Raw genomic sequence first — 21,513 nt, forward strand, 5'->3', positions numbered from 1 at the left:
TTTATAGGAAAACATACAGTTTGTCCAGTATAACTTTCATCAACATTGCCAAGATTTTTTATGTGAGCTTTCACATGACATTTTAATAAATGTGCAATAATGAAGTTTAACAGTTTTATATCAGTAAAAGTTATCACAAGTCATCTTTTTTGACTGGTTATTTAAATATATATTTTAATTATGAACCTTATTATAATAACAAATTATGTGTTTCAACAGTTTTCTTGTTAAAATTGTCCAAATTTAAATGAAAGTTAAATGTTTTTTTTTTTGTTTTGTTTTTTTTTTAGGAGTAGGGGCCCATATTTGTGTGCCATTAATGTTTTGAACACAAAGTTGTGTTTGATACTAAACATTACTGGAGGTGAGTCACATTTGTAATAAGAATTGCATGCACCAAATCTTTCTAATTTTACTTTTACCGTATTTTAAAAACAATTACAAAAACTATAAAAGCAAACATTTTAACATATTTAACAATAAATTCAACAATATATAAAAATATAAGACTTTAGCAAAAGTATGAAAGCAGAAGCATTATGTGCAATCTAATTTTAAAAAGCTATTTGTAGTGAGGAATGAATTACATCTCCACATTTGTTTCCAGCTGCAAAAGCTAAAATTACACACAGGAGTAACAGATAGAGTATAGCATCATTAGTCAGGAGATGTCTGAAGAAACAAGGTTTTGAGTTTTGTAAGGGAATTAAAGAGGCCTCAGAAGAATTTGAGAGTATTAGAGAGTGCTTGAAGAAAATGTGAAAATCAACAGTGAAACATTGCAAGCTAATGTTTTACATTACTAGTAAACATACTGGTGAATCTACCTAGAACTGGCTCAAAGCTAAGATACAGATGGTCATGGAAACCATCAATTAATTGCCATAGGTTGACTTCAAACAAGTTCCATGTGAAACAAAAACAAAAGGAAAACATAAAGAGAAATCAGCACTGAAGTCTGGGAAAAACTCTCCCCATAAAAGAGAGTAGATGGGTACATAAAGCAGCTAGCTGAAGATTTCAGCCAAATGTTTTTCTCACAATATGCATATTTATTTATATCCATTATTCAATGGGCAATACAAAGTTTATTTTTCTGTTTAACCTGCAACTACATGGATATCTGATGCAGAAATAAATAAAATGTGTCAATATGTTCCTGTTTATCAATAAAGAACTCAATACTGAGTAGGGTGTCCGAAGTTTTTCACATGACTGAGCCCTCGAACGAAAACTTAGATCGGGACTAGAGCTTCTTCAGCTCATCTCTTATTCATAGCTACAGAAAAAAAAATGCATCTGACTCATAAGACAGTCCTAAGTGTAAGCAAACTATATGCCGCCCACGATGACCAAATCTGTGTTGTCAAACTTCCAGATTTTCCACATGTATCTGCTGTTGGACTCTGATAAATGTTATAGGAGGCTGCAAGAAGGATCTGCTGTTAAACATATCCACAGCATGCAAAGTAAGTAATATGATTTAATAACTAAAACGGTACTTGGTTATTCTGTACAGGTCTAATGGGGTGACTGGGGCGGTGGGAGTTGTGCACTTGGATATTGCTTTTAACAACCACAAACTAATTTAATCAAATTAAAGATGCTTAGTAAGTCATTCTGAAGTCTTTCTTATAACAATAATAATTATAACATTTGTTGAACATTTGTTGAACTAGGACTCTGCAAACTGTGATTTTGCAGTGGCCTAAAATAACATGAAATTAAGTTCTGCTATATTTGGAATGGCAATGTGTGAGCCTACTTTACATTTATTCCCCAAAATATGGTATTAATAGACCAAAGATGTGATGTAAATAAAGAGAGCACAATCAGAAGATATGCTCTTCTCAGGAGCCTCAAGTAATAACGCTGTAACTCTGGTGGAACTGCAGAGACCCACCAGAAATCTCTCAACACAATAACTAATCAAATTAAGAAATAAACGGATGTTTCCAGGGAGTTGAAATATTAGAAAATTGTTACATTTTTGTTCTCTTTACCAGTTAATGTTTTATTTTAAAATATAACAAATATAACAGGAATATCATGTCAAGGCTTTTGACCACAATCGTTTCTCATGTTTTAGAATACAGTATGTTGCATTTAAAACTAAGTCTAATGGCCGCTTCCCTGTTGTTTTTCATTCATTGTTTCTAATGAGAAAATTAATTCAACTCACATCAAAATAAAAATGGAGAACTCGGTATTTAGAAGTTTGTTGTTTGTATTTCAGGTGAAAATAGGGCCAAACTTTCTTCTTTTTTTTTTATCAGGTCCCTAAACCGTAACTCGCTCCGTAGTGCCTCACCGCGGCCGCTCTCGGACGTTACGTGACGTCGTTTCCTCTCTCCAACATGGCGCAGGAGGCAGGTCGTTAACGGCAATCCGAGGGATTTACCCCAACCTTCTGTATTTATTCATGTGTGTCTGTTAAGGGGCTCCCGTGGCTGACATTTGCGGCGGAATACATCTCCCTTCGAGGCGGCTGCAGGCCTCCACCTTCACCGTCTCTCCCTCCCCGGCTCCCTGGGACCAGGCACACCTCGCTCCAGATTCCGGTGCGACATGTATGAGGGCAAAAAGACGAAAAACATGTTCCTCACACGAGCTTTGGAAAAGATCCTGGCCGACAAGGAGGTGAAGAAGGCGCATCACTCACAGCTGCGTAAAGCCTGCGAGGTGGCACTGGGTAAGTTCTGCTGCTTTAGCATCTCTATGATCCCGACTTGGACCCCATTGATTTAGACACGTCATGCAGCCTTTCACTTATTATTTATCCTGGAACAATGTCGCAGTGTTCCCCTCAGGAGCGGCGTGTTTTTCTCCACGTTAATGGCCCGCTGCTCCCAGAGAGGTGTTATGATGTGGAATCATTTGGGGGGGAGAAAATAAGGGTTATTTTCTGACGTGGCGTGGACTCCGTGAAAATGATTCCGTACGAAACACGGAAATGCTGCAGCAGGACGGGTGGGTGTTTGCAACACTGGCCGAGCCGATGCTTGCGAGGGGAGAACAGGCCAAACATCGTTTTGAAACAAAGTTGATACAAACTGTAGCCCCTCTAAACACTGACTTAATTTACGCAGACAAATGTGCTGTTAACACAACACAAATGAATTGTATTTAGGTCCCTAAAGGTGAGATATCCCCATCTCTTCCTGGAACACAGTGAGCAGGTGTCTTTGTCCTTCGCTACACCTATTATTCATTTACCAGTTTAATCACTGATTACCCAGGGCTCTCCCCAGTCTCTGATGTGTTGCTACGTGATGTGTAATTAGCTAGAAGCGTGAAGGAATATTCAGTTGACAGCAGCACCATTTTTATGTCGGTACCCTGTCGAGTCTGTGAAATTATAGTTGAATTTCCGGTGTTATCTACAATAACAAATTAAATTAAAAGCAAGAGGTAGGACAAATTAGCTCGTTGTGTGTACAATGTTTGACACACAAGAGATAAATGGGTAAAGTATATATAGTGTATGTATTTTTTAAAAATACCAAAAATGGTGTGTTTATTCGTAAGTCCCGCTTTTATTTTGAAGTGATTTCCTTGTACTTCCCCGTTTTGATGACTACATTTGCTAGCTTCATTTGTTAGCTTGTGTATTTAGTAGATTATTTGCAGAGTATCTAAGACGGGTTTTGTGCGATCTATAGATGTGTTTAAAAAAAAAAATAGCAAAACCAAAATCCAAATATGTATTTAAGACCAGTCCTAGCAATATGGCTGATAACTAGTGTACAGTGTCTAGCAAAAACAAACTTGTATTTCATTGGAATGTTACGTGATAGATCAAAACAGAGGGGAAATAATGATTAGTTTTCAAAATGACCATTATTTTTACGTTATCATACAGGTTAAATGCAAAAGCAGCCACTCTCTTTGCCCTTTGTTTTTCTTCCGCTTAATAGTTATCAACTTCTTTAAAATGCCTTTCTGCATGGCAAAATGTAGAAAGGTTTCAAGCTGTGTGACTATTTCAAGCTGATTGTTTCTACATTTGGACTTTACCTAACACACAGTGCATATTTTAACATCTCTGTTCACATTTTAAAGGGGGAAGCTGCAAATTAAGTAAACATTGTAAACCAGACACTTCCTTTTGCCTCCTAGTTCTTTAACAATCTTTGAGAAAAATCTGCAAGTACTGTGAAAGATACTTCAATATCATTCTAAAACTTCCCTTTTCACTTTAGGTGGAATAACATATATTCCAGAGTTTGTTGCTCAACACCTAAATCTCAGTCTTTGTATCTGCTCTGCTGTGCAGAAGCAACCTGTGCTTCCCTTCCCTTTTTTTTTTTTTTTTAGTTTTCAGCCTCGCTAGTAACATGACACTGTCAGAGAAACAAAGCGCCCATGTTATGGAGCAACCAAACATCCTACCTGTCCTGACAGTGCTGCCATTATTCTCATGCTCAGCGGCTCAAAGATTTGTAATGGCCTGGAAGGTTAAATGCTCCATTTATGTTAGCTAAGACTTGCTCTGTTTTGCTGCACCGACCCACCCACACAGACATACATTCATCACAACTAATCACTGTCCATGCAGCTACAGAAAGAAAGGCAGAGTCCATGAGAGTTGTTTGGGTTCAACTTGTGCTTGAAGTGTAGGATTTGCATAGTGCTGCTCGTCTGATTTGTGACCTGCCAGTCCTTTTCTGAGAATAAACATCACAGTTGACATCACTGTGCAGTTTTCCTTTGCGCGCTGCTTGAAAAAGGTATTTATTGCCTCTATTTTTCTCAAGATCTGCACATTTATTGCAGCAAACTTCTATTAAAAGCATATACAACAATCAGAAGTAGGAAAAAACATGTTGGAGGCACTCAGATTGTGCAAAACGAGAAGCTCTGCACCGAGTGTAGCAGCGGCATAGTAATAGTGCACATCAAAAACAACTGGGTGACCCAGTATACTGAGTGACTTACATAATCCGCTCCTGTTCCCTGAGACATTTCAAAGAGAGTGTCTTTGTCAGTCTCATCTCTGCTGTCTAAAAGTCTTCCAGTTGGGAGATTGCCTCAGTGCAAAAACTGAGTTTTGCGTGATAGTTCTTACTCCCAAAACGAGGGGATTGGTCTGAGAAGTTTTACCTTTGCTAGACAGTCAGACACCCAGACTGACCTTTCTCCTTGATTATCAAAATGTCACTCCGCTGTTTCGCAAGGAGCATATTATCTTTGTTTCTCACACTCTCCGAGCTGCAGCAGTAACGGGAGGTCCTTTTATCTCCGGATCTCCGGAGGAACAGTCTGATAGGAGAGAACAGAAATGAAGTAAGACTGACAGTTAACTCAAAATATCAAAGGCCCTCTGGCTGTATTTGTTCATCACTTCTTTTTTTTTTTTTTTTAAAGCGGATTCAGGCTTTGTTCCATTGTCATTTCACAATTATGTTTTCACATGTTTACAGATGTGGATGATTCCGCTGTTTATATACTCAAACTTTAGAGGATGGTTTGGATTTATAAATCAGATTTGCTGAATATACAAAAAAAAAAAAAGGTAGAGTACTTCCTTCCAGGTTATGCCCTGAGCTGAGATGGGATGATGAAATGAGTAAAATGGTGGCATGGTGCCAGCGGTTCTTGGTGCAGCGCCACCACAGGTGATGGGATAAAAAGGTTTTTACAATATAAGGGTTTAGTTTGTTTGACACTTTGAAGTGTGAATAGGAATTGTAACAAATGTTGCAGTTTTGGACTTCACTTGAGTCTACTGGACTATCAAGAGTGAAATTACCCTAAAAATTGACCACCACTCAACGATGTAAAATGCCCAATTTGATGTGTGAAATTATATATTTTGATAAAGGACTAAATTTTCTACTTATTACTTTTGCCCTTGCCAAGGGAGAAAAAAAATTGTGGTATTATTAATCATAGCTTTTGTACTTTACTAGAAAGAACACTCTTGAAAAAATGTTGCTGGGGTGTCCAACGGGATCAAGTATTTTTCTCATTGAAATAGAAATTGAAAATTGAATATCGGTGCAATCCTATAAGCTTTACAGTTGAGTTTAGAGATTTAAGCTGGGATACGGAGCCAAATCACGTCACTTGTCTACACCACCCTATGACACACCAGACTGTCCTATTTTACTTTCAAAGCTGATCAGAGTGTCTGGGAAATGTATAAGTTTATGTTTTCCTATAAATTGTGCATAAACATGACAAAAGGGAGGCACTCGTTTCTCTTATTTTAATGCATTTTTCACAAGAGTGCTAATTATTTGGAGGGAACTAAATATTTCAATAAATTACCATGCATATTTTGCAATGCCTAAGGTTTTGTTGAAGCATTAGAATTGAAGCTCTTACCATCAGACTTATAAAACTGGAATGTCATACCAGCATAGTTCCCTGACTAATGGGCTGCTCAGTAACATTTTCATGCTATCTTGGTACTCCCCTTTATCTTGTGTACATTTCCATCCTGGCCTATTTCCTCCAGTAAATTTTCTCTTTTATTTGCAAAGCTAATAAGGAGTATTTTTCATTTTTATTTTTTTTGGGAGAGGTCAGGAGAACTACTCCAAAACAGCGTTTCTTATTTCTGCTTCTGTTCTGGAGTTCCAGTGCTCTACTTTAAAATGCTTTCCTGCTTCAACAAACCTGATTTAAACTGAAGGGTCATTACCAGGTGTCTGGTGGACTTGATGGCCTGCTTAGCGGGTAATTAACGCTGATGTGTTGGAGCAGGAAGACATCAAAATAATACAGAGCAGTGAGACTTGAGAACCAAGATTGACACACCGTTTCTAAGGCATCGGTAGTCTTTGAATAAAGTCGTGGAGACAAGGATTGTGTTACTGCTAGCCTTTTAATATAGAAACAAGTCTCCCTGTTAGTTTCTGTTTAACCTGACTTCTTTGTTTTACTTTTTTTATTTTATCCAGCAGATCATAATGCATTTTTTTATTTTGTGTTTAGTAACTGTTGGGTGTTTTTGACATACTAATAATCAAATATCTGGTGTAGTTGTGGAGAAGTTGGCTCCTTACCATGTAGTCGAAATTTCTGTTGAACACTAATTGTAAAAATAATGATCGAACATGAAATTTAAACACAGAAGTCACTTCTCGTGTATATCTAGGCGGAGCAGAAAAGGGCACATCGCTGTTTGTGGTATTGCTTCTTCCATACACCGATGCTGCTTTTGTTGGTCAATTTTGAGTTTATAACTCTCTGATCATGTATTTTTGGACAGTTTTGATTTTCTGTTTTATATAATAACTCTTACATAGTTACATTTTGTTTTACTTTTTTTTTTTTTAGATTAGTAAATGACTTGGTAAAACATTTTGTTTTTAATAAGCAGTCATTTTTTCTCAAAACCTCACCACTTACTTTTCTGGGAGTTGGAATGTGTCACCAATTATCTCAGATCCTTTCACTATCTTCTGCAAGATCCCTCTTGTCTTAAATGGCTCAGATAAGCAGTGGGAAGCCAAAACATTTTTAATATGATTGAAAACCTGCTGATAGATTAAAAAAACACACACACACACACACACACACACACACACACACACATCTAATATAGGTGTCAAAGATTTGCAAAACCAAACATCAGAAGTTGCAAGGCAGAACTTTAGAAAAACACAAAAAATAATGACAAAGTGTGATTTATAGTGTAGTGAATAAATAAATTTCCTTTTTATTTGGTACATTTCTCACTCATCTGTATCATTTTGTATAAAATTCTAAATAAAGCATAATTCTTTACACATTTCTGTTGAACAATAAGTTGCTTCTTTTGTAAATTATATTGTGCTATGGTGTAAGATCTCTGTTAGGAAAAAAATAAGCCCACTTCACATTTCTGCTAAGGCTTTCATTGCATTACTGTATTTCTGTTCTGTTGGGAAACATTTCCCCATCCACGGTCAAAAGAACCTTGAAACAGAGCTGTAAACAAGCAAAAATCAGCAAGAGCTTGCAAGCTGTGGTTTTGCACTAAACACAAGGCCACTGTCTGCACCCTCATCCTTGTAGTTGGCAGGGAGGCCAGTACAACAAATGCACCTCTGATCGTTAAGAATGGTGATAGCAAACTCCTCGCCTCCCTATGGCTGGCGTCTGTTCAGCCACGATAAGCACCGGGTAATAAATGGTCCCTTCGTTAATTGAGCTTTTGACCATGGCTTTCCAAAGACCAAACACAACCTTTCTAAAAGGGGAAACGCAGGAATTAAAGGCTGCTGTCTGGAACAAGCCTTGGACGTTTGAGCACAAACGGAATAAAATTGTTCACTGACTTATGCAAAGCAACAACCTCACTTAAACGTGCATCTTATTGCCGACGGGAAGGGAGGTTTGCAAGAAGCTGGAAGGGATTGTTAAAAAGAGAAAACTGTTATCTTTAGTGACATTTTTATGTTCCTTTTATATTGCTAGAGTGCTGTGAGATTCAAGTATTAAACTAAAGGAGTTTTCCAGGGGCTGTTTCATAGCTTAAATAAGCTATGTGCAGTTCATGTCACTTAATGAACACAAGAAATTAACAAATTTCATTTTTGTTTATTAGAGATGTACTGATTAAACTTTTCCTGGTCTATATTGGTTTGTAGTTTCCTTAGAAGTCTGACATGCTGATTACTGCGATTATGTTTTTGTTGTTGTTTTTTCCCTAATGACACTGTTTTATATTATTATTATTTTTTAGTTGGAATAGTTGGAATACCTTTTTGATGTATTTAATAAAAGTGAGAAAATGTTATTTTTTTTAGCACATTTCAGTTCAAGTCTGAGCAGGTCAATGGGAAATTTGCACATTCCAGTCTGCCCAGTAGATTCATACAGTAGTGATAATATTGATAGATTACAATTACAATATCATTTTTGATAAACACTTGGAAACAATTATTGCATTCTGAGCATTTTTCTTTGTGACATGAATACAGTGGACCCACCTATTCACAGTTGAGTATTTGCTGCTGATTTTTACCCCTTTAACAGATTTTTCTGTGGTGCGTGACCCCAAATTACTCTGGTAAATCCCACCTATGCACAGATTTATTTTTTTGTGGAGCATGATGCCTGACATAATATTTCAAAGAAAATGCTGAAATAAAAAGGTGCAGCGTTATTTGATATGCTATCGGCTGACATTTGCAAAGCAACAAATCTAGGCGCACCGTTCGTTTTTCTTGCCTCTGATTGGCTGTACACCGAAGAAAGGAAATGAGGAAGACTGCAGAGTTTGGCTTCTGCAGTAGTTTTCACTGGATCTTTATATGACCTGTGGGTTCAGCACATCAGATGAAGAGAAATCCCCTTTTCTGGCTTGTTTTACCTTTCTGTGCCAGTTTGGTGTTTTGTACATTATCTAATTGTTATTTAGATAAAAAAAATAATATCTCGGCATCTCTCTGTACAGAGAGGTACAGTTTACCTCTCTGTACTCCTCTCAGCATATTTGTTTTGAAACAAACTTGCAATGCCGCATTGAGATGTGGAAGAAAGGCCCATTAGAAAGCAGAGAGTGGAACTTGAGCGTTTTAAAATTGAACTAAAATTGTAGATTGAGGTGTTTTTGCCAGTGGTGGGTGCTTATTTCAACTCCTGATTTGCAGCGTTATTGAACTGGTCAGGCATGAAAACCGTAAAATGTAGACTAGGCAACTTGAATCGAAATATTCAGCACTGATTACACATCAAACAAACAAAACTTTTAGTCTACCTGTGAAAACACAAAGTTTAGTTATTGAAGAAACTACATCAGCCAGGAAGTTAAAGCTTGGTAACAAATGGTTCTTCCAAACAGACAGTGAGCCGAAGGTTACTGCCTAAGTGGTTACAAAGTGGCTTATGGACAATAAAGTCAGTGCCTCTTGAGTGGCCAACACAAAGCTCTGATCTCATTCTGATAGAAACGTTGTGGGCAGAGCTGAAAAAGTCTGCAAGAAATCAGACTTGTCCCAGTTGCACCAGTTCTGTCAGGAGGAATGGGCCGGAATTTTACGCTGCCGTTTGTCAGACAGAAAATATTTTAATCCTAATTGGGATAATAAAAAAAAAAAAAACGTTTACCTGATTTATTGTTGGACAAGAGAAAATAGATTTGCGTCTTTCTATACAGTGTATGCAAATATTTGTCTTACCAGAGATGATCCAAATGATGGGAGTTTGGGAGCTGTTTTGGATTAAACAAGGTTATTTTGGCTGAAGTCGAGGAGGGCGTATTTAACAACAAACACTGTTTGTATTTTCATTTCATTGGCTGTTTGTCTCCAGCTGGTGCAGCGAGTGTAATGGCTCCCTTTCACAGGGCTGAAAGGGTAGGTCGCAACATTTGAGCAGAAAGTGCTAAATTATTTGACCAGAATGAAATCATTAAACTGAATTGATTTCAGTAACAAAACCAACAGCTGAGTAATCAAGGCCATGTGGAGGCGAAGTGCTTTGGGGACTTTTTGGCTTTAAAGTGAAAGCCTTGATGCAGCCACAGGAGTGAGACTAGTGATTAGACGGAGGCTTATACAAGCGTGAGTGAGGGTGGTGGATTGGTGGGACGCGCACACACACAGATTCAGATACACACACACACATTACACTAGTGCACAAGCGATTAGTCAGCCCGGACAACCTTTTGACACCACTTCCTTCTTCCACACCAAATTTAATTAGAGTTGTGCAACCTTTCCTTTCATCCTGGACAATGGAAAAGTCTCGGGTCGGATTTTAATCAAGCTCTCTGTAATTGCAGCTGCTGTATATTTATGTGTTACAGAGTGGAGGTGGGTACACCCTGGAGCGCTTCTTCAGAAAAGCTAAATGAAGAGGCTCGGTGTGGCCTTTATTAGAGTATCTGTGTACATCGCAGTTAAATGTTTTCAAAAGCTCTTGGCTGATGAAAACATTTTTACAGTTTGTGCAAATGAAATATAGCAGGGACATAAATCTTTGCTTTTTGACTCTTAAGAAGACAATTTTGTTAGTTATTCATGTCACATCGACAGCTTGTGAAATAAGTACTGAACATATAACGTGTAACAAGATGAAAATGAATATCGCTTTACGTCATCCCAGGTTTATTTTTTTAATTGACGCTGATATGTCAAAAAACGATTAATATCGACCGATGGCGATGTTGGTGGCGATGCATCTCGCATTAGCAGCAACAACCACTACTGATATGTTTTCAGCAGTAAGGCTTCTTATATGCTATAAACTTAATTTGCACACAGCAGCAAGGAAAGCTTTCTTAACACTGACAGATTTCAGCTTGTTTCTTGACTTTCTACAACTTTTATACATCCATGTCTTCAAATGTTCAGTAGTAACATTTGATTATTTATTTTTTTTTTACCTATGTCTAGATTTCTCAAATAATTAGTTTGATTTCTCTCCATTTGTCAATTACTTTGGTTGTTGCAGGTATCTAGTAGAAATTTTATATTCAAAATATAATTGAGGAAAAACTCGGTCCTTATTACTTACTTATTTTGCCCCGTTTACAATTGTTGTCTTTTGCTCGACTATCTTTCTGATGTAAGGAAGATGCACAAACAACAGGGATGGCTGCAGCTTTGAGAGGATTGTAAATCCAAGTTTCTTCTTGAGGTCCAGTGTGAAGTTTGAGTTTTATGAAGTCCAGAGTTGGCACAACCGTCCACCATCTACTGACAAGCTTAATGGAGATGTTAAATTCATTTTCCAGCAGGACTTTGGCACCTTCCTGCAATGCTGAGAGACCAATACCATACCATGCTGCAATGATGCATTACTTCATGCAAGAAGTAGCCTCAACAAAGTATTGACCACATTATGTGCCATGGATGGAAATGCACTTTTTTTTTTCTTTTGTAGCATTTCTGTTTGAATCAGTAAACAGTATTGTATGCTGAACTGACTTCCTAGGGTTAGAAAAACTGAACATGAATCACTATTCTTTGACCAAGCAAGACATTCGGCTGCATGTTTTGAAATATGGGAAGACAGACTTGTTTTTCTCATGAGCAAAGATCAGCGTAATAGAACAGGTCCATAACCAGGTTTTTTTTTTTTTTTTTTTTTTTTTTTTTTTTTTTGGGAGGGCAGCCTGCGGCTTGTCTCCACCTCTCTTTTACTGTCCTCACTCTGTCTGAACTCGTCGTCCTCTCTCTGCGAGCTGTTATGTGTTGAGGAGCATCTCCAGGGAGGATTCTGTTTATCTGGCTGCCTCTTGCCAGCTAAACGTCCCCATGCATCCTCAGTTGTAACGTAAGTGATGAAATGGTAAAGCTCTCAGGAGAGCTTCTTGTATTTGTGCTCTTGCAGAATGCGCGTCGTGGCAGCGATGCAGTGTGATGGATGTGTTGTTGGCACAACATCTGGTTATTGAGTTAGTGTTCATCCAACAGCTCAAGGCAGCAAGACTCTGTGTCCTGGTGAGTGTGGCTTGTCACTGCACGGCTGTGCATGCTGCACACACAGTTACGGTTCTTATCAAATCATCAAGCTCTCTTCATGCCTTAGTTTTCTAACTATAAAGCAGAAAAAAAGCGTTCCACTTACATTCTCAATGTCTAATCTGGGACTTTTGGAATTTAATGTTTTAGTAGTCAAGTTCATTTATCCTAAAGTCTCTCCATTAAACAACTAATTGGAATAGATGAGCTAAACCAGGTGTACCTCACCTGGTTTTCTTGAGTCCTTGTAATGAATGTCTCATAATCTCACCTAACAACCTTCGGTCAGTTTTATAAATTGTGGTTCAAAAATCATATTCAGGATTTAAAAAAAAATAAATCTGATTCATCTTGAGTTTACAGCTGTTTTGTGAATGGAGGATAGCCTTGAACTATGACCTGAATGCCCATTGTTGATGCAAAACTTATTGCCTGTTTTCTTTTAAAAAAAAAAATAAAAAAAAATTACTGACAGTCAGGAGAGCTTTTGACATTTGTTCCAGCATGAAAATGCAGAAATTTGTCAACTCATCATTGCTTTATAGGAAGGTGTCAACATTGTTAAGAAGGACTTAATTTCCTGTTTGAAATGTTGAAAATCTGTGCAAGTAGATGCTCAGAGCCGCAAACTACTCCTATGAGAAACATTTATTTATCTCTACTCTGGTTTTAGCAACTGCTTCTTGTTGTAATTGTAAAGCTGCTGTCACACTGTCTCCTATCTTGCTATGTGTGCTGCTGTATTAAAAAAAACATTTTACATGGGTCTAAAATATGTTGAAATAAATTAGATTTTGTCTTTAAAGTACATTTGTCTTTTTTACATGCTTTCCCTCTGAATGTTGTGCTAAAGTCATTGTCATGCATTTCAGTTTTTTGCTTATGGCTCGGTCACAGTCTTGTTTTTTTTCTTGTTTTTTTTTTTACACAAAAATATCAACTGACCATCTGGGAAATATGTTTTAATGCTCTATGCCAGGATGCCCCAACTGGTCAGATAATTAATAATCTAATCTAAATATAGTCACAACAAAAAAGCTGCTCCAGAATTATTGATTTGATAATCAATCACAAGTTATTTTTTATATTATAAATATTTATAAATAAATATTATTTACTGCCTTCAACATCTGGAGGTTTTCAGGCAATGAAAATTTTGAGATGGTTTTTATGAATATATATTTTTTCAATAAACCTATGTTATCAATTAAAGAAAACAAAGTTGTTGTTTTGTTTTTGTTTTTTTTTAAAGTGTGCCTTTAAAGTTATTCTAACATTTTAGAATAATCTCTATAATTGGTGCAGACAAGTGGAGCTATACGAAATCTGTGATCGGCAAGGCTCTAATTTTTATCCAATACTTTCATGTTTCTGCAGCTTCCTCTTCCAAACCACACACAAAGAACATTAAAGCTCATTAAGTAAATGGCTTCGGGTTATCCACAGAAAGCCATTGTTTGTCTGTTGTGGGACTGAGTGTGTTCTGCACAACCAGATAAAGGGTGAGCAACGGAGCCCATGCTTCAGAACCTCAAATCACCCCATGCATACTTAATTTTTCTAGCATTATGACGCAGAAGCAAATGGACACACAGCTTCTGTGTTTTGACAAATGTCCTCTTCAAATGTCCCGCAGCCTGAACACACACTGCACCCCGCATTTAAACTGCTTTGCTTTTAGGGCCACAGGGAGGAAATTCAAAGCATATCATGTTTTCTTTAAGACTTTTATTTTTAAGACTGAGATTTTTTTTTTTTTCCTCGGTTCAGCTGCTTGTATTGTTATTCTGGCTGACTCTAAGCTACAACACCCATTGACCAAAATATCTGATAAGAAAGTAACAAGTAAAGACAAACCTGACCAGTCCGAGAACCCCAAATGTCCAGTTAAACATTAACTTACTCTATGTTAGCCAGAGTAAGCCATGGTTGTTGTTAAAGTAAAATAAAACCTCTTTGAAAATCCTTTGCCTCGTAGTTGTAAAGTCTTGGTACAGGCACAATTAACGTGTGGTGCCGTTTGTTGGCCGAAATATTCACAGCTTTCTGCTTGTGTCTGCAGTAAAATGTGTAGCTTTAAAATATAAATATTAGCATCTTCAAAAGTGTTTTTTTTTATTTATAGCTATTAAACCAGCAAGAACGTCTAAGACTTTTTAAACAGGAGATTAGGGTCACAGCTATAGATTTGCTTACAGGAGAAAAGATGACAAACTTTAAATTTGCATGACATCAAGCTGAGCCAGCTCCTGGTTCAGTTCTTTATTTCAAACGGGACATATATATTTTAATAACTTTGTGTTTCTTCACTTTTTTCATTTCGCACCACCTGCTGAAAGCTCCTTCCACCAGCAACCGATTACGTTTAGTTTTGGAACAGTTTTTAAAATCTCTCATCTTGGCTCCAAACTTCACAAACCAATTTAAGTTTAAACTTCCATCTCCATCTGTTTTATACAAACAGAACCTGGATGCTGCATGCAGTCATCTGAAATGACAGCTGGGATTACATTTGAATAATCTGATGTTACACAACACATTCCGTGAACCCAAGCACGCCCGAGGAGTGTGTAGGGCCAGTAAATCAAGCGTCAGTGGTTGTGTGGAGTTGTAGCCATGGCAGACACTCCCTGCAGGTTTCTTTGCTGCTGCTGCTGCTGCTGAGGGCTGAAGAATGCTTTGTCACAGCGCTCCGGCTGGGTGGGGCTTAGGAGCAGGGAGACCAGAGTAAGTCTTTAAACTGCTCTTGGCTGCAGCGGGACACTCTGAGCACTTTGATGTGATGCATGACGAAAGCTGTCTGCCTTTCTTCTTGTATTGGAAGTGGCGTTGCTTAACAAAAGGTGTAACCAAAACCATTTGTGCAAATTATGTACTCTTAACAATTCTTCGCAAAAGTATTAATAACTGTGGACCGTGTTCATGTTGTCATATTTGCAACTAGAAACTTCTGCAACTTCAGCTTTATTGAGATTTTAGATTTTACAGCTCTGGCTGTGTATTTAACGTCTTGTCTCATCAAACATGAATACTCCACCTGAGTCTCAAGTTCTCCAGCCTCTGTTACATTTTCTTCCAGCATCAGCTCCTGTTAAATTTTACCAGTTTGCCAGGTTGAGGTTGTTGTGTCATTTTTTGGAGCACACAATGTTTTGCACATCTTCCAAAAAGTTCAGTTTGAGTCTCATCTCATCAGGACATCATCGTCTTTATATGAGAAGACGACGCCTTCTTATATAAAGGCATAATCTTTATATAGTTGCATTGGACTTTATTTAGGGGTAACGTGGTTGAATATAAATGCATGCCACACCTATCTGGCTTTTAGAGGGCTATATTGTCTAGCTTCCAATCCACGATTTAAAACTGCAGTTTTGGGCTATTCTAGAGCCACATAATACTATAAATCATAATTTCTGCTGTAATATCAGTGCATGCAAAGAAATATTAGGCTGCAATATTTGGATGTTTACAATATTCCAAGTTTTATGCATTCTCGCTCTGCATATCAGTGGCATATTTGTCCATACCTGATGTAGATCTCTAGTGACTGGGATGCTAACAGTGACGGTTTTTCTTTACCACTGTCTGATGGTGAATAAAGAGTCTGAAAAATGTAAACTGATCAGAATCGAAAGGACAATTTTCAACAACGGTACAAGAGTTGCATATTTTCTGAAGTCGTTCAGCCCTTATCTGTTGCTCACCAATAAAACACAAGAGCCCAGCAGTCTGTGCATTAGCCGTTAGCTTGTGACAGACAGGCCGACGGTTTCTTTTAAATGTAACATTGTTTTGTCTTTACTTCAGAAAATTTGAAATGAATGGAAATTTATTGTTGTAACGTAACCAAACACTTGCCAGGCGCTATGTGTTTTAGAAGTGTGTTGACTTGTTTGAGGAAGACTCCATGAATATTAATGCCCACCATTTCTTCAAAATCTTGTTTGCATACCCTCACTGGCACCAGCATCCAAGTATGAATGGTTTAAAATGTGAATCCAGGAGCAGAAGTTCATTTACTAGTCTTAAGTAATGTCTGCCTTTAGAATTTAACCACTGATTCTCCTTCAATCCAGCTTCTAACCTCTGGCTCAATTTTCCTGCTAATTCATCACCTTTATCTATTACAGGTGTGTATTTGCATGCCAAGAGGCTGACTGTGCGTTTGTGCTGCTGATATCTAAGACCCTGATCAGCTTTTGTTTGTAGCTCACAGTAAGCTTGGTTGAGGGGGATCATTCATAAGTCCCTAATGAAACGCATATCAGACAGGGCAGGGTAGAAACCCATCAGGTTGAGAGGAAGAGTGTGATGTTGTTGTTTTTCCCCCCTCTTTGTACGAGATGTTTAGGCGTTATACTCGCATCCCAGTCGTCTGTTTAAGCTTGGAGGTTGTCGTGCTTTTATTACTCGGTATTGTTAGCCATCTAATAGGGTTTCACTCATCTTAACAAAGGCATGCAACTGATAATCTTCTTATCTTGCGTTTTTCATTCCTTTTTTTCCCAGTTAAACGCTATATTACACCTGTCCTCTGTAATCTCGACAATTGGATATTTTGTCCAAGCCGACTCCAGGCTGAGGTGTAGATCATCTCATGTATTTTTCACCGGCCCTCCTGAAGTCTCAGGCTCGTATATCATTAGACTTTGTTTAGTTTCTGAGGGAAGCTTGTTGGCTTTAATACATCTATCTGCCACTGAGGTTATGATATAATAAACTGATTCAGCTATATATGTGGCTAGAAGTGGGAAAGGTTTCCATGCCAATCTTGCTGATTGAGATGACTCATTTCTGAAATTCAGGAAGCGTTTTCTTTCCCCATCGGCGGACTGTTAATACTCTACGCTGGACTGAAATATGTGATCATTTTCTAGTTTTCCCAGCAATTACCATCTCTTCTTTTCTCCCCCTTCACTACCCTTCCCTCGCCTGGAAATTGCATTCACTGAACAACAGAGCAGAGACAGCATGAGGCAGCTTTAGTGCTGTATTTAGATGACAACCTAAAGGCATATGGGCTCACACTGAAGTGTCCGGATTAACTGTGGCCAGCGAGGATTGCGTGGACACTGCTGCTTAATACAAGCCCCGTCTTTCGAAGTTGTAGTGCAGCTCAGGAAAGGGAGCTCTCCACATGGAGTCGCCCCCGGGTGATTGAGGGAAAGCCTAAAATTGCTCCCTAGTAAAAGGGCGTTTGCTCTGCTGACGTTTGCACTCATTTAATGCATCACCATCATCTAATGTTGGAATCTGGGTCAAAGTCAGGGTGAAATGGGAAAGCTACACACTAATGGGAAGATTCAAGGTTTAACGGCTTCATTCGTTCGTCATGGAGCTCTAAAAGGTTTCCTGTTGAAGTGGTACTCGAGCTAAAGTAAGAAAGATGGCATAAGGCATCAGGTATATGTCGGATACAGTGTGTGTACTTTTGGGAATGTGGTTTCCTTCAAATGCCGTGTTAGAAACTGAGAAATTACAACTTCCCACTCGGAAAAATGAGCAGAAATTGCGCCAGATTTCTTATTTTCCACTGGGAGCAACTCCATCTACCTTGACTTGTAGGATGAACTTCGCATTTCAATATTGCCACTCCTCGCATCAACAGTAGTAAGACGTGATGGAAACATGTTTATTTTACAAGACGCATATGCAAAAATCAATGTTGCATGCAGTAGTTGAAACACCGAAGTGAACAAATTAAGTTGTTTGCTTACGGGAAATAAGCAAACAAGTCTTGAGGGCCAAAAAAAAAACTGCTATAATCTTTTTTTGTGTTTTGTTTTATTTTGACTCATAATTGTAACTTGGCATGTATTTTAGTTTCACTCCATGCTTCATCACCTTTCTTAGACCACTGGACAATCAAATGCTTGAGCCTTTTACCTGACACTTCTGGCTTCATTTGTATATTTAGCCTGAGCAAGTGTTCAACAGGAAACAACATTATGAAGTCCAAAAAATGGTTGTTTTTGTTCCTGTTGGGATTTAGCACATCCGATTCTAAATCTCTTCATCTGCACATTTTCTACCTCTCATCTCACTGCTCTTGTCTCCATTAAGCCTCGTAAACACTGACTCGATTAGTTTGTCAGCTGTAGAGGAAGTCATTCGTTTCGGTTCCAAAGCTTCCTTTTACTCCTGCAGCAGTAAATGTTCAGGGTAAAAATATTCTCAGATTGATCAGTCAAATGTTTTAAATCTCATACATTCACATTTACCTGTTTCATTATTTATCGCCTCCATAAGAGAATGATTCGTATAAAAAGATTTGGACAGATTTTGTTAAAGGTGAAGGCCTCCTTTAAGAACTTTATACGCACAAACATCCTGACTTTTTGAGTTGCTGCTTACTTATGAATATAAATACATTTCTTATGAAATTTCATCCCGAGATCACATCCGAGATTCACATAGATTATTTAGTCACTTTGCTGATTTAATCTATGTTATTTTGGATATTGTAAAGAACATGCATAACAATGCAAAACAAAAAAAAAAGAAGAAATCAGACCCGAGTCTCATTTCGATTCAGTCCATGTCTCGGTCCACGTTATGACTGCATGTAATGAATTTGGTACGGCTCCAGATCCCAACCTCTTCTATTCGTGGCTGACCCACAAACACAAAGTTAATTGCTGTAAAAAAAAAAAAAAATGTTTAATTTATTTCCACAGGATGTTAAAAGCTAAAATATTGTCTCTAAATGGAGCCCTCTGAGAAGACTCTTAGCCTTGCAGCGGTGAAATAATTGTGACCGAGGTTTTCCCGGCAACCGCAGGCAGGTGCAATTCTGTGAGAATGCTGCCAATTGTATCTGTGCTTTTAAACACTCCATCGCTGAAGGCCCCTTTAATGTCTAGTACCAATCAGCTTTCTATTTTTGTCTCTTTCCCCCTCTCTCATCCTTCCCCTTGCGTGGCTTTCTGCTCTTCTATATCCGTTTTCACAGTTTTCGGTGACTTCATTCAATTGCTTTGCTGCCTGAAGATCTGTGAAATAAACACAATGTTGGCCCATCTCTCAGACATGATGCAGAGTGAATAATGATTGTATTTTTGGCACTGTGCAGCTACTGAGGCGATATATTATCAAGGTTCTGGGGGGGAGAGAACGGGTTCTGCCTGTTGTGTTGTAAATGAGACGTCTTGACAGCTAAATGCCGTTTACTAACTTTAATGTCTGCATCACAATGTGGTTTTTCTATCGTTTTACCTCGGAGAAAGTTTCTGTTTTACAAAAAAAGCTACCTTTTATTGCAAAAATGATTTAGTTCTACTTTTTTTTTCTTCTCTTTCAGAGGAAATTAAGGCGGAATCAGAGAAATTAAGGTAAGTCATTGGTCATTTGATGGATTTTCTGTTTATTTGTGCTTGATTAGGTGCTGCATTCATGGCTCATTTGCAGGCCTCTCTGTTGCTGTTCTTCATTGTTCAGGCTTGTAAAGGGGATCATAATGCTGTGTGTGTGTGTGACCAGCCATTTGTTGCTCTGCCCCCACTGATTTGGTTCTTTTCTCTGGGCTTTTTTCCCCAATAACCCCTTTGTTTGGTCATTATTAGTTTCCTTTATGAACCCCCGCCTATTGCTGATGTTTTTTTTTGTTTTTTTTTTTGGCCTGTACTTATTTGTGCTTTGCTCCTGAAAGGAATTGCTAAGTAACATCGACTATGGAATGTAATGCAGCCCCCACATCTTCTTCTCTCCCTGCCAAGTCTTTTCTTTTTTTTTTCCAACCTTTAATTTTTTTTTCCCACTTCTGACACACTATCTCTCCCTTGATTTTGTCCCCAGTACGCTTCGTGTCATTCACTAATCCTCCAGGTTTCACCAAATTTTCACAGTTAAAGTCTGATGGAGTAAACATGTGGAGTCTCCTCGCCCCGTTTGCAGAAAAGCTGCTGCTTTTGGCCTCAGTCCAGCTGGTTCAAGTGTATTTTTTTTTGACGTATAGAATTGGATCTAAATAAATTAGAATATCAAATCAATTTTATTCAAAGCAATTCAATTTAAAAAGGAAAACTCTGGTATGTAGTTTCACTACACATAGGATGATAAATTACATGTGTACTTCTATGAATTATTGATTATTTTTAGCTCAAATAAAGTTTCTGTTACTGCTTTTGCTTGTGCTCTGTTTTTGCCACACTTTTTCCTTTCACTGAATTTTTCACTAATATGGTTCAAAACACCACTGTCATTACTCAGACCTTCAATAAGGAAGTGTTAGGTACAGAATTAAATTAAATTTGCTTAATTTCCTCAATCTACAAGTTATTGGTTGCAAATAAAAATTTTTAAAAAGCATGTTTTTATAGTATCACTGTCTTTACACAAAGATTTAAAACTGAAATATGATTTGCTTTAAAAAACAAAAGCAATAATTGTACCCAAACCTGCAAAATTATTATAGTTAATAATGTAACAATAACTTTTACATATAGTTTAGGACAAAATATTGAATAACACTGAATTTTATGAAATTTTTCAGGTGCTTGGTGTAGAATATTATTTACATTCTGCTCGAGTACAAATACAACAAGCTCATATTAGCTGGTTAATTTGTCGGTCTGTCTGCTCGTCTCACCAGCCTGCAGTCCACCGGTTTCACAGCATGGCCCTTTTTGCTAATTGCATGCATGACTCTTCTTGTTTTTGACAGAAAAAAAAATAACTCACCTGGTTTCAAGAAAAAAAATATTTTGTCAATAAAAAAGCACTGAAGCTCACCCTTGAGTTTTCTTTGCCTGTCTATAGTGAAACCAGATGACGCAACAGACCAGATAGTTTTCAGTCCAAAAAGTAAACGCTTCCAATCTTGGTGCTCTTAAATGGGATTATAGATCGCTGTTGCTGGGAAGCCAGAGTAAGGTTGGTCTGGTCCTCTCGTTATAGAAAGCTTCTCAACGTTTAAATATCCTCGCCATACAGCTGCTCTGACCTGCAGGAGCCAGACCACTGATCACAGCTGCTTGAATTAACTCACAGGGAGAGCCTGACTTTGTTCTTCAACGGGAGATAAAATTACTCACTGTATGTCTATGAAGCAGTTTGCTGTTTACTGATGTACAGAAGTTTAAAATGTGTTTCTCCTTGCATTGTGGGG

General features: G+C 37.9%; 1 protein-coding gene across 3 annotated transcripts in view; it reads left to right on the top strand.

Annotated features, from left to right (window-relative positions):
• Positions 1-2,236: 2,236 nt before the first annotated feature.
• The window catches only part of arfgef1 (ADP-ribosylation factor guanine nucleotide-exchange factor 1 (brefeldin A-inhibited)), a 52,793-nt gene continuing 33,516 nt past the window's right edge, over positions 2,237-21,513 (top strand). For all 3 annotated transcript variants that reach the window (XM_007554485.2, XM_007554486.2, XM_016672677.1), the window contains exons 1-2: positions 2,237-2,692; positions 19,708-19,738. In XM_007554485.2, the coding sequence (XP_007554547.1) occupies positions 2,569-2,692; positions 19,708-19,738 (155 nt within the window). In that variant the 5' untranslated portion in view covers positions 2,237-2,568. The remainder of the gene's footprint in view (positions 2,693-19,707; positions 19,739-21,513) is intronic.

Source organism: Poecilia formosa, unplaced genomic scaffold (assembly GCF_000485575.1).
Source record: "Poecilia formosa unplaced genomic scaffold, Poecilia_formosa-5.1.2 Scaffold64, whole genome shotgun sequence".
Classification (NCBI taxonomy): Eukaryota; Metazoa; Chordata; class Actinopteri; order Cyprinodontiformes; family Poeciliidae; genus Poecilia; species Poecilia formosa.